The sequence below is a fragment of the Conger conger genome, chromosome 15 (assembly GCF_963514075.1).
Source record: "Conger conger chromosome 15, fConCon1.1, whole genome shotgun sequence".
NCBI lineage: Eukaryota > Metazoa > Chordata > Actinopteri > Anguilliformes > Congridae > Conger > Conger conger.
The window spans coordinates 33383042-33397259 of NC_083774.1; the positions used below are offsets into that span (position 1 = coordinate 33383042).

General features: G+C 46.9%; 1 protein-coding gene across 1 annotated transcript in view; it reads left to right on the forward strand.

The window, feature by feature from the left end:
* LOC133111111 (UPF0606 protein KIAA1549L-like) overlaps positions 1 to 14218 on the forward strand; it is a 57870-nt gene that overhangs the window by 18931 nt on the left and 24721 nt on the right. The window contains exons 9-15 of the mRNA XM_061221266.1: positions 1389 to 1557; positions 5232 to 5291; positions 6580 to 6731; positions 7227 to 7398; positions 8079 to 8242; positions 8452 to 8487; positions 13397 to 13578. Coding sequence (XP_061077250.1) covers positions 1389 to 1557; positions 5232 to 5291; positions 6580 to 6731; positions 7227 to 7398; positions 8079 to 8242; positions 8452 to 8487; positions 13397 to 13578 — 935 coding nt within the window. The remainder of the gene's footprint in view (positions 1 to 1388; positions 1558 to 5231; positions 5292 to 6579; positions 6732 to 7226; positions 7399 to 8078; positions 8243 to 8451; positions 8488 to 13396; positions 13579 to 14218) is intronic.

Here is a 14218-nt window from a genome sequence, read left to right on the forward strand (position 1 = left end):
GGCCACAACCCAAGTTTGTTGGGACACACAACTTAAGTTTTCATTTATTTTATGTTGGAGCACTTTGGAACCACAACAACATTCCTGTTTAGGGCCCCCAGAACAAGGGCAGCAGATACCTCAGCTCACTGGCTCAGAGTGTGTGTGTTCATCAGACCTGGGTCAAATGAGCAATGCTTTTGGGTTCATAGACATGCTTTTCTACGCTCCAGTGTATTGGAACTTAGGAATTACTCTCAAAAAGTGCCTACCCCGTCTTCTGATCTTCTTGGTAGGCTCAATTGCACCAGGTAAGACAAATCGAGCACAGGAAAGTATTTGAATCCAAAACAATTACGTATTGAACCAGGTCTGGTGTTCATAGATGCAGGACATGGTCAGGAAAACACGGTCAGGTCGATCTTCAGTCGCTATGGTCTGTCGAGGACGGGTTGTATGAAGCATCCATGGCGGCGATGTGGCTCAGGCAGTAAGAGCAGTCGTCTGGCAGTTGGAGGGTTGCTGGTTCGATCCCCCGCCCGGGCTGTGTCGAAGTGTCCCTGAGCAAGACACCTAACCCCCAAATGCTCCTGACGAGCTGGTCGGGGCCTTGCATGGCAGCCAATCGCCGTGAGTGTGTGAGTGTGTGAGTGTGTGTGTATGAATGGGTGAATGGAGAAGCATCAATTGTACAGTGCTTTGGATAAATGCGGTATATAAATGCCTGCCATTTACCATTTACCATCCAGACTTGGTGGTCCTGGGGTTTGGTTTGTGGGGTTTAGTGGTCCTGGGGTTTGGTGATGTAGGGTTTGGTGGTGTGGGGTTTGGTGATCCTGGGGTTTGGTGGTGTGGGGTGCAGTGGGGGAATGGAGCGGACAATAAGAGGACAGAAGTGGCTTTGGAAACAGGGCAAGTTTAAACTTGCATTTTAACCATCATCATTCTTGTTCTTTTGGGTTGTATAAAGCCATTTTCCTTTTGTAAGTCTCATTGATTGTTATCTGGCAATTTTCTGCCCTGTATTTTTAGAATGTGTGGCAGTTGCTAACTGTCTTTTGATTGAGCTGAAACAGCATTACTTTCTGTAGCAAATGTTGTCAGCCTCAGCTACAGGGTCAAATACATTATTATTATTTTGGATTCAAACACTTTTCTAAGCTTTACTGAGCTTATTTGGTGTATTGGAACCTATGAAATACTCTCAAGTGCAAACCCCACCTTCTGGTCATCTTATTGAATTAATTGCACCAGGCAAGATCAATTGAGCACAGAAAAGTATTTGAATCCAAAACAATGATTTATTTGACCCAGGTCTGCTCAGCTCACCACTGCCCTGTCCAGTGGAGGTTTGCTGTGAAAGCTAACGTGTATCCGTCCGTGCTGATGTCACTTCCTCTCTCTGACAGATTCTGAGCTTGTCTCAGTCGCCGGGCTCTCCGGCCGTGACCCTGACCTATGTGGTGCGTAACGGGAGTGCCGCCTTGAACGGCACCGTCTCCAGCAACCTCCTCAACCGCCTCACCACTGAGCTGGTGGGCTACTTCCTGTTCTTCCCCCCTCTCGTCATCGCTGAGCGTAAGTGCAGCACTGCATCATGGGAACTGTAGTTTATACCCTCCCCGGTTATAATGGGTTCAACATCTTTGTACTGTTACCTTCATTTGGCAAGCTATACAGCATATGCTATTAGGTGTCTATTATTTTGTGTTCTCTTTAGTTCTATACATTATTTGTCTGTTCAGTGTGTCCCTAGAGACCGTTAGATTAGTATCATTTTGTTTCTTTGTTTCCTTGTTGTTTTTGGTTTTTATATATGGGCTCATTGGAATGTACAGGTAACTCTGAGTAAGATGTCACGTGACAGGTAAATACAGGGCAAACAGTAGCGTAATGAAAAACAAAAACTGGTAGGCAGTACAAGCAAGTGATGGTACAAACACAAAATGCAAAAGGCAGAGATCAGTAAACAGGATATCCAAAACCACGACCAAGAACGGGAACACAGAGGCTCGAACCGGGGAACAGGAATATACAGGTCCAGGACAACACAAACTAGCAATGAGAACTGAAAAGGACAGGCTTAAATACAATACTAACATGCACACAGGTGAAACGAATGACAAAAGACAAAACGGAAATACATATAAGGCGTGGAAGGCAGAGACACAGGTGAAAAGCATGAACAGGTAGAGCAAAAAGGACTACGGAAAGAGAACAGGGACACGAGACACAAAATGCAAAGGAAACAGAAAAATATTATGAAGGGGAGTGAGTGCACAGAAAACACAATGGCAAAAAGAGCATCACATGACCAGCTCATACCCAGGTAGATCAGATTATGACCAGCTCATACCCAGGTACAGACATCACATGACCAGCTCATACCCAGGTAGATCAGCTTATGACCAGCTCATACCCAGGTACAGACATGACATGACCAGCTCATACCCAGGTAGATCAGCTTATGACCAGCTCATACCCAGGTACAGACATCACATGACCAGCTCATACCCAGGTAGATCAGCTTCTGACCAGCTCATACCCAGGTACAGACATCACATGACCAGCTCATACCCAGGTAGATCAGCTTATGACCAGCTCATACCCAGGTAGATCAGCTTATGACCAGCTCATACCCAGGTACAGACATGACATGACCAGCTCATACCCAGGTAGATCAGCTTATGACCAGCTCATACCCAGGTACAGACATCACATGACCAGCTCATACCCAGGTAGATCAGCTTCTGACCAGCTCATACCCAGGTACAGACATCACATGACCAGCTCATACCCAGGTAGATCAGCTTCTGACCAGCTCATACCCAGGTAGATCAGCTTATGACCAGCTCATACCCAGGTACAGACATCACATGACCAGCTCATACCCAGGTAGATCAGCTTCTGACCAGCTCATACCCAGGTACAGACATGACATGACCAGCTCATACCCAGGTAGATCAGCTTCTGACCAGCTCATACCCAGGTACAGACATCACATGACCAGCTCATACCCAGGTAGATCAGCTTATGACCAGCTCATACCCAGGTACAGACATCACATGACCAGCTCATACCCAGGTAGATCAGCTTATGACCAGCTCATACCCAGGTACAGACATCACATGACCAGCTCATACCCAGGTAGATCAGCTTCTGACCAGCTCATACCCAGGTACAGACATCACATGACCAGCTCATACCCAGGTAGATCAGCTTCTGACCAGCTCATACCCAGGTACAGACATCACATGACCAGCTCATACCCAGGTAGATCAGCTTATGACCAGCTCATACCCAGGTACAGACATCACATGACCAGCTCATACCCAGGTAGATCAGCTTATGACCAGCTCATACCCAGGTACAGACATCACATGACCAGCTCATACCCAGGTAGATCAGCTTCTGACCAGCTCATACCCAGGTACAGACATGACATGACCAGCTCATACCCAGGTAGATCAGCTTCTGACCAGCTCATACCCAGGTACAGACATGACATGACCAGCTCATACCCAGGTAGATCAGCTTCTGACCAGCTCATACCCAGGTACAGACATCACATGACCAGCTCATACCCAGGTAGATCAGCTTCTGACCAGCTCATACCCAGGTACAGACATGACATGACCAGCTCATACCCAGGTAGATCAGCTTCTGACCAGCTCATACCCAGGTACAGACATGACATGACCAGCTCATACCCAGGTAGATCAGCTTCTGACCAGCTCATACCCAGGTAGATCAGCTTCTGACCAGCTTGACCAGCTAAACTTTCCCCTCCCCCAGACTGCAGACACAGCCGGGTGAAAACGCCAAACCGCCCCACCACACAGCGACTAGCGAGTGCACGGCAGCTTTTAGTCCTGGCCGTCTGCCCTGCTTTCGGTCATGCTCCTCTGTGAGGAAACGGAAACGAAATTGCGTTTTTCCGTGTTAGTTTGACTTTTCCCGTCAGGTTATTTTGAAAGGAGCCGGGCTGTAAAAATATCTACCTGCTGACAGAAAGGAAGGTGAGGATTGCTGCTCACAGGATGGCAGTGTTCACAGAACAAGGATTCGCTTTTTTTGGCAGCGGTTGGATTGTATATGAAAGCCAATTACCGGAGTAAATAATTAACAGTGGCGGGTAGGGGGTAGTTGGTAGTGGGTGTGTGATGGGGGGGGGGGGGTTGGTGAGAGACTGTTCCAAAAGCCGAGGCCAAGAATTTCGAGCCACTGTTCAAATACTTGGTAGATGTTCACCGGGAATCACAATTAAAAAAAACATTGGTAGTTGCAGGATTGGTGTTTATCCTGAATTGTGCTTGCCCCTGGCATGTTTTGTTTTTGTTTACGGGTTGATGTTCTCAGATATTTATTGTTAGCGGCTGTTTTTGTTTTCATCATAGAGTTGGTTTTCCCTCATAGCTTCTGTGTGAAAAAAATAATTCTGGAAGCACTGTTTGGAATCTGCTGCTGAGGGTTTTGCTCCTTAGTAATGCAACTGAAAGGATGTGCTTGTTTGAAACAATGTTTTTCTTCTTGAGTGGTAGAACTGTGAAACTGCAAGCACTTAAATGTTCGCTGTTAGCGAGACACAATGAATGTTCTTTCTCTTATCAGTTCTCATATGTTCTCATACAGTGCATATTTTAGGACATGACTCTTAAACAGTACACTTCATTCTGCAGCACCACTGTTACTCCCTCAAATCAACTGCTCTTCTGGCACCACATGAGAGCCAATACAATGTAGAATATATTAGAATATAGAATTCATAACTTTCATAGCATTTTAATCACGTTTAACTCATCAACTATTGAAATTGACATTAATGGAATATTTAATTTTCAATGTAGCACTGGGTGAACTGGGATGGTGGGGCCCAATGTGGGATTCATGGGGTCCAAAATTTCTGGTGGCACCCCAGCTTGGAGTGGAAAATATGTATGATGGGAATATGGAAATATTCATGTTTTGGGTAATGTGTATTTGAGATGTATGTTTGTCTGTTGATTTGAAAAAGAGATCTTGATCTCAATGAGACCACCTGCATAAATTAAGGAATAATAATGTAACCAAGCTTCAAAGCCTTGGTTTAAACACTGTAAAATATTTAGTGTAAAATAAACTCTTAACAGAGTACTTAATATGGTCCTTGTTGGACTCGTATGTACTCTGTTAGAGTGGAATTAGCACCAGACGGTTTGCCATGCTGTGAAAATGGCTTCTCTGACGCACCTTTCCTCTCCTTCTCACTCCAGCGTTGGAATACCACAACCTCAACACCTCAGCCGCAACCAGGGCATACTGGGTAATCACAGGTAGGCGCCGGATCAGTGATTAATTAGCTATTAATTAGCCTGGAGTGAGCACCCCTGTGCGCATCGGCTAGCCCCCGGTCACTGCAGAGTGCCCAGACGCTGTTTATGAAGCAGGGTGTTTCTCCAGATCTTTTAGCGGGTGATTTAGTGTTCGCTGGAACAGGCCTTCCTCCTGAGCCATAGAGCCCAGGTCCCAGCTCTCTCTCCCCTGTAGAGGAGGCTTGTCTTTGGGCTTGCCGTCAGGCACCTCCCCTCCCTGCCTTTGCCGGGATGACTGGAAGACCAAGGTCACCCAGATGTAAGGGAATACATTAATGCAGTGCAGTAAAAGATACATGATCTTACCTTTGTGCCTCTCTTTCTCTCTCTTGCTATCTCTCTGTTCATCTCCTTCTCTTTCTTTCTCTCTTTCACTTTCCCCTCTCTTTCTCTCTCCCACTCACTCTTCCCTCCTCACCCCCTCTCCCTCTCTCTTCTCTCTCTGTGCGCTGCTCTCTCACTCCCCCCCCCCCCCCCCCCCCATGTGTATCCTTGGGGATAACTCCTCTCTCTCTCTCTCTGCAGTGATTCAGGATGTGGATAACTCCTCTCTCTCTCTCAGCAGTGATTCAGGATGTGGATAACTCCTCTGTCTCTCTGCAGTGATTCAGGATGTGGATAACTCCTCTGTCTCTCTGCAGTGATTCAGGATGTGGATAACTCCTCTGTCTCTCTGCAGTGATTCTGGATGTGGATAACTCCTCTCTCACTCTGCAGTGATTCAGGATGTGGATAACTCCTCTCTCTCTCTCTCTCTGCAGTGATTCAGGATGTGGATAACTCCTCTCTCTCTCTGCAGTGATTCAGGATGTGGATAACTCCTCTCTCTCTCTCTGCAGTGATTCAGGATGTGGATAACTCCTCTCTCTCTCTCTGCAGTGATTCAGGATGTGGATAACTCCTCTCTCTCTCTCTCTGCAGTGATTCAGGATGTGGATAACTCCTCTCTCTCTCTCTCTGCAGTGATTCAGGATGTGGATAACTCCTCTCTCTCTGTGCAGTGATTCAGGATGTGGATAACTCCTCTCTCTCTCTCTCTCTGCAGTGATTCAGGATGTGGATAACTCCTCTCTCTCTCTCTCTCTGCAGTGATTCAGGATGTGGATAACTCCTCTCTCTCTCTGCAGTGATTCAGGATGTGGATAACTCCTCTCTCTCTCTCTGCAGTGATTCAGTATGTGGATAACTCCTCTCTCTCTCTCTGCAGTGATTCAGGATGTGGATAACTCCTCTGTCTCTCTCTCTGCAGTGATTCAGGATGTGGATAACTCCTCTCTGGAAGGGGGCTCCCAGAGCTTTGCCAGTTTGATGGAGCAGCGGCTGGCCGAGCTCTTCATGGTGGCCCACCAGGAGGGCCGGAGGTTCAGGAGGGCCGCCACGGTGGGCAGCTACACCGTGCAGGTAAGGAGGCGACAGGAGACAGGTCAGCCCCACCCTTTATGTAAGACCTCTCTCAATGAGCGCCCAGTTACCAACTGCCATCCTTACTGCCTTCACTGAACCAGCCTCTCCTCCTAGTGATCTACAGCGTGATGGTCTACCTTTGAAGAGGCCAGGATTAGGCAATCCCTTGTTAAGTGTTTGATACTGGTTTTTAGTCATCTATATGCATAAGCAGACCTTCCAATCGCTAAATGTTTGTTAAAAACTTAGATTATTGTCATACTAAACACTGAATTGGTCAATTTTTAAATGGTAGATCCATCCCAAGGTAATGCAATATTGCAATTCTCTTTGACATTTCTACAATGCTGGCCTTATATTTGTCTAAAAATTGCTTAACTGCAATATTGATCAGATAGCATGACTACATGTCAGAAGTCAATTACTGTGCTGTTCTTTTTGTTATGTTGAGTCATGTTAAGGGGGCTAACAACCAAGATTTTGTTGGTGTAGATGGTCAGCATAAGAAGGGTCCCTGGTCCAAAGAGCCCTGCTGAAATGACCTACTACGTCCTGCTGAATGGCGTTCCCTTCTCCGGGACTTCTGCGGCAAAGACCCTCACCACAGTGGACTCCCAGACCATGGCCCTCACTCTAGGATACTTTATCCAGGTCCAAGCAGAACGTAGGTCTCCTCAGCCACCCCGTTAATTTGGCATCCATTTTGAAACCCTTTGTCTAAACTAGCGGTGAGGTCTCTTTGTGGATTCCATACCCACTTCTGCTCTTAATTATTTAATTATTTTACAATTTTCGCAATTGATATTTCAGCCACATTTCTAGATCAGTTTGTGAACGATAGCTGAAGACTGTTCCTGCATCCATGAAACATCTTATTGTGGTCTGTGATTAATCCAGCATACTGTAAGTGTATTCTGGAGCCCAAAGTGGGTAACCTATCATAACCAAAGGAGATGGCCTAGGAAAAATTCTAAAGATCTAGCCCAAAATCAGATAGATTAGCCCAAAATGAGATTGCCTTCTCGGAAGCAGGACTAGATCAAGCAGATAGCCTAGCTAAGAAGCAGGACTAGCGAAAGAGCAATTAGTCTAGTTGAAATGCAGAACGTTTAGCCAGAAAACTGATAGCTGAGTTGAAGGACTAACCCAAAAAAAGCAGATGCTGGGCAGAAATGAAAGGGCCGTAAACTCTCAGGTGTGATGGAGACACAGCTATAGCCCTCCTCGCCTGATGTGTTTAAGAGCACGTGTGGTCCAATGTGTCTGTGGTGTTTTAAACGGGGGCGGACAGTAGCGGCGGTTGATCAGAGCCGGCCCGTGGCGGTGTTGTCTCCTCCCTGGCAGCGGTGGTGAAGGACCCGCCCAGTAACCTGTGGATCATCGCCGCAGTGCTGGCCCCCATCGGCGCTGTGGCCGCCGCCGTCATCGTCGTTGCGGCCGTGCTCTGCAGGAGGAACAAGAGCGACTTCAAGGCCGACGCCCTGGGGAACATCAACTCCCGCGCCAAGGTGAGGCCACGGCTTGGCCCTAGAACAGCCGCAACCCCCCGCTCCCCTCCCCCTGTCCGCCCAGCACTGTCTGCCTCCGCTGCTTTTTCAACTGCTGTAACATTTGAGCATTTAAGGTTCTGCTCCAGTCTGGTTATGGGATGGAAAGACGAGTGTTAGTTTGTGCGTGTGTATTTACGTAATGTGACTTTAATTGTTTTCCCATTTAGACCGCGTATCGGAGGGATGCCAGTTATTACCACCAGGTACTGATTGATTGAATTACTTGTGAATGATGGATTGTTGTGGTTCTGATTAGGGTGGCACATGCGCACCTCGCTAACAGTGTCTGGGAACCGTCAACGGATTTGTTTTCAGTATCATCAGCTTGATTATTTTTGTATGTTCAGTATTACCAATGGGGCTCTAAGGTGGTAAAAGACAAAGACTAGAGGTGCTAACATTGACAGGTCTTGGTGCAATTTGATCAGAAAATGCAAATATAGAAGCACAGAGTGGTGCAACAGCATCGCCAGAAATATTCACTTGCCTGCATAGAACTGTTTTTTAGGATACCTCCATGTCTAGTAAAGGCCAACCCATTTTGTGTTACTTTCAACAGTAGTCAGCAGTCAGAGACAGTGAGTTGTAGTTGTAGCACATTCATTTTATATTTGTAACACAACTGTAGTGACTTTGACAAAAAATGTATTTAAAGTAATAACAAAAGTAGTAGCGTGAAAAAGCATGAAAAAGCAAGGCCCTTAACACATAAGGGCCTTGCTTAGGTGGGCATGCAAAGTTAGGTGTGATGGTTCAGTACAGTGGAGTATAACTATTATTTGAGAGGACTCACTGACCATAGAGAATCAGTGTCTTCTTCTGGAGAATATTTAGGAGTTTTGCTATATTGTAAGGAACATCATTGAAAGATGAAGAACACACACAACTGAACACTCCTATAATATTTGATGCAGTGATTGCAATGTGCAGTGATGCCCTAAAAACACATTAGGGATTATTCATTCAAGTTAGTGCCCATGGCAGCATTTTAATTCGTTTTCTAACCCGCAAACTCCCTGAAAAACTGTGCTGTACATTTGATGTAACAGTCTAGCTTTGCAGTAAAGCTAGTTCACACACCTTCTCTGCATCCTAATAAGGAACCAACAATGCAGCAATACCTGTATGAGTTTCTAAAAATTACCTTCACATGGATTTTGGGAAACACAAAAATGCTGCCCGGGCCAGATTCTTATTAGCATTGAACCTTATGCCTATTGTGCTTGATCCAGCGGGCACAATGGGCGCTATGAGGACAGGGTGACTATTGGGCGCTATGAGGACAGGGTGACAATTGGGCGCTATTAGGACAGGGTGACTATTGGGCGCTATTAGGACAGGGTGACTATTGGGCGCTATTAGGACAGGGTAACTATTGGGCGCTATTAGGACAGGGTAATCATTTCCTCACTCATATCCTAGACGTCCGGGTCCTGACCACAGTATGTACATGCAACTGCCAAAATAAAGGAACCACTAAGAGTATCTCTGTGAAGTTCTTGATGGACAGTCTTGGATTAAACTGCCTGCTCATAGTTCATTTTTCTTTACCTTTTGAATATACTAATTACGCAATTATGCATTTTTATTAAATAAGGTATTATCCTGCTTACACCATGCCTAAGTTGCCAAAGTAATGTAGCTATGGAAAATTTATTTTTAGTTCAGAAACAAATGTATTAATTGAAATGCAATGGGAATGGGAGAAAAAATTGTCCCTGTTGTTGAGAAAAAAAATCTTCACACAGCCTGAGCCTTTAGTGCCTGCTGCTACTAAAAGCCAACTTCATCATCGGCAAAGAGAAGTTCACTAGCTCACCATCACCGAAAGGAAATAAAACATTAGGCTATTAACTAATGTCACAAAATAATAGTAAGCAATTTATAGAAATTTGACACTGTATTCCAGAATTCAGTGCCATGCAACTGAACGGAGCCCTTCCCATTTTGAACTGAAGCATAGAAGCATGTCAAAATCAGCTGGCCTGTCTTGTTCTTGCAGCCAGTCCTGCAAAACAACATATAAAATTATTACGGATGCTATTTGCCATAGCTGGTCGGTTATTTTTCAGTGGTTTAAGCCAAAATAATGTCTGCCCAGCAAGTTTATATTCAACCTCAACCTTGCTGGGTTGTTAAATACTTAATCAACTCAGGAACCACACCTGTGTGGAAGCACCTGCTTTCAATTGTATCCCATCTTTACTCAAGTGTTCCCTGGTGAACGTTCCAGATGCCAGCCTAAGATGGAGTCTAGCTGGAAGCAGCTTCTTCTCCAGCTGGATGGAGTACCATCTGTTTGGTGATGTTTGACTGAAGGTCTGCTGTCTGTACCAGGCTGGCCTGTCTGCTGTCTTTACCAGGCTGCCTGCATGGTTGCTCTCAACCATCTTGTTGCCAGTGTGACCATCTCCATACCAGCTTCACACCAGGCTGGAAGCAAGCTGGAGTTTCCACCAGGGTTTCCTTTATCTTGGCAGTTGCTTCTATGTCTGTTTGTAACCTCTAACACAGTGGTCTCCGACCCTGGTCCTGGTGAGCTACAGGGTCCGTTGGTTTTCATTGTTACCCTGCACTTAATTACTGAACGAGAGCAGTTCATTACACAGTTAACTCACCTCACCTGGATACCTGGGTTTCAATAGGGTGCTGATTTTAAGGTGAAAACAACAGCTGACACTGTAGCTGTTCAGGATGAGGGTTGGTGACCACTGCTCTAAGGACCACTGCTTTATGCAGGCAAAGTTATTTTGGGTTCACAGTATTCACTGATCAGCAAGGGAAAGCGTAGCTTGGCATGTATCTCTTCACACACTCCAGCATTTGAAGATGCACTTGTGAGTAGACTGACTCAAGGCTTGTGGTATTTTGGTATTCTGTGTATTTAAACTAATCTTGCTTGACATTTTGTGTCTGCATGCTTTTTATGTCTTGCAACTGTTTGTCTATTTGTAAATGTGTTGTGAAATGTTTTATGTTCAAGCTGATTTTAATTGTGAAATTTCAGTGCATGAGTATTTCTGTGGGCCTGCAGTATGTAGACAATGCTCTGACTGGCATGTAGATTTCAGCATTAAACTGATTATTATTTCATTGAGATGCAGAGATGCTGTATGAATATTTATGAGCCCTTCTCTCCCATGACTTCTGAGCCAACATGTAAAATTGATTTGATCTAACCCAATACTGATTAGATTTAGACCACTTCCATTATAACATAACCTACCCACCTCAACATAACCTACCCACCTCAACATAACATACCCACCTCAACATATCCTACCCACCTCAACATAACCTCCCCACCTCAATATAACCTACCCACCTCAACATATCCTACCCACCTCAACATAACCTCCCCACCTCAATATAACCTCCCCACCTCAACATAACCTACCCACCTCAACATAACCTACCCACCTCAACATATCCTACCCACCTCAACATAACCTACCCACCTCTTCAGCATTCTGGAGAATTGATTCCTTATATCAGTAAGTCATTTATCTCGCGGAAATCACAACATTCTGTTATTCTGGAATAGCGTATGTAACATGCAAGAATTAAGCAGGAGGGAGAGTCCCAGGGTCCCAATGCACACTGGGTAATGATTAGGTCTCCATAACATGCTCAATATGAATAACAAGCAGACCAGAGGGCATCAGGGAGAGAGGACAACAGTAACTAGATTACACACTCAGTGTTGCATACGATTATCAGTCGCAGCTAGACGGTCCAAGTTCCTGGATCTGGCTTCTGTCTGCTAGTGTATCAGCGGATCCCCTGTCAGTCTGTCTATCTACCCTCCACTCCCCCTGTCTGTCTGTCTGTCTGTCTGTTTGGCGAAGCATCAGTACATCGCTTTGTTTAGACTGAGATTAGGCTGAGCAAACACTGAGATCCCCATCAGAAGTGAGTGAGAAACTTGCATAGGGACATCCCCAGGAGACGTGTGCAGGGGACACATCCCCAGGAGACGTGTGTGGCAGACATCCCCAGGAGACGTGTGTGGCAGACATCCCCAGGAGACGTGTGTGGCAGACATCCCCAGGAGACGTGTGCAGGGGACAGACATCCCCAGGAGACATGTGCAGGGGACACATCCCCAGGAGACGTGTGCAGGGGACAGACTGCACCCAGGAGCTCTGCACAGGGTCCTCACACACTCACAGCCGGGATCAGAAATCCCGTTTGCACTCCGGAGTCGTCCGCGGACGTCATTTTCATTCCGCCCTCAGGGCCCGAAGCACGGCGTTCCTCTGGCGGACGGAATACCGAGCAGCCTGGGAGACGAGACGGGCATCCAGAGAGCCCCAAACCGCGCTGCGTTTGCCCGCCAATTCTAAACGCGTGCGGAAAAGGCGCCGCCCAGTCTGGAGGTCGGGCCCACCTCTGCCGGATTAAGGTTTTGAGCGGGAAAGTGTTTCGTCTCAGCCGGACACGTTAATGAGTCCTAATCCGGGACTACATCGCTGAAATGATGAGGGGGTGAAGCAGGAAAATCCACGTATTGATTTTCCACCCCCACCTCCCAGCTCTGCTGTGGAGGAGCGCCCTGGTGTGACTGACAGGTAATGGAGCCTGACAGAGGTCTTCAGTCATCTAGACGGCATGTTTTCAGTCTCCTGGGGCTCGCGCGATACAAGCTAACGGACGGCTGCTGGGAAAAGAAAAACAGTCCCTGCTATGAAGCCCTGTTAGAAGTGCACTTCTGTTGCTATGAAGTTCTGCTAGAAGTTCCCTTCTGTTGCTATGAAGTCCTGTTCGAAGGACCCTTCTGTTGCTATGAAGTTCTGCTAGAAGGGCCCTTCTGTTGCTATGAAGCTCTGCTGGAAGTGCCCTTCTGTTGCTATGCTAAGCAAGATTAAATGCTTCATTAACAGCGGGCCCGCTGCAGTGCGACACATTTACTCCCCACCTCCCAGGAATTATGGATTGAGCGCAGGCTTCCTAACAGTGACCCAGTGCAGCTGCAGAGAGCCCAACAAGTCATTTCATCCGCTCAGAGCTCGGAGGCAGCTTTTTGGCAGGAATCCTCCCTCATTACTTGTCAGTTCTTAGCGAGCCGGTGGGGAAGGGTAATGATGTGTCGTGTGTTGTGGTGATCCGCAGCCTGTGCAGGGGTTCGACTACGCCAAACAACACCTCGGTCAGCAGGGCGGCGACGAGGAGGCCCTCCCTGTTACCCAGGAGACCATGATCCTCCCCCTGCCCATCCGCGATGCCCCCCTGACGCAGGTCTACCAGGACGGGAGCACATCCAAAAAGACCCTGTCCAACGACATTCGCAAGAGGTAAGGCTCTCTGGGGTTCTCACTCGTAGGGCTGAGGGAGGGAGTTGGGTCTGGGAAAGCAGCCCAGCAGAGACGTGTCATTTCACAGTGCTGGGTCAGTGGCCACAGGCACAGTCCTGATTACCTCAGTCAGCCCAGACATAAAATGCTTCTCTGTCCAATAGGATACTTTACAGCCAGGTACCCGTCCAAGAAGCCGGGACTGTTGAGACCTGCTGAAAAAGCCTGAGACATTTCAAAATCTATTGGCAAAATCTAGGGGCAGGGCCAGCACCTGAGACTTCCTCTGAGTGGCTGACGTGTCTTTTGGGCAGGGCATAGAATCCAGTGGATTGCGGCAGAGCATGAAAACCCTTTCCTGCTTCAGCTGCTTTCGCAAGAATCAAATTCCGCGGTGGCGCACGGCTAAAGATACGGCATCAGGCATCAGTTTGTTACAGTTACGCTCCGAGGAGCCGAGTTTGGCCCGCTCTCATGGAGCAGCATGATTGGCTCGCCGCTCCGAGGGAGCTGTGATGTGATTGGACATGCTAGGAAATATCACGTTTTTTAGTTATGCTGGGGAGACTTGCAGCTCTGAGATATGTTGAATTGACAGACAGTAAAAGCAAGGTTGTGTTTGAAAATCACCCTGTTATGG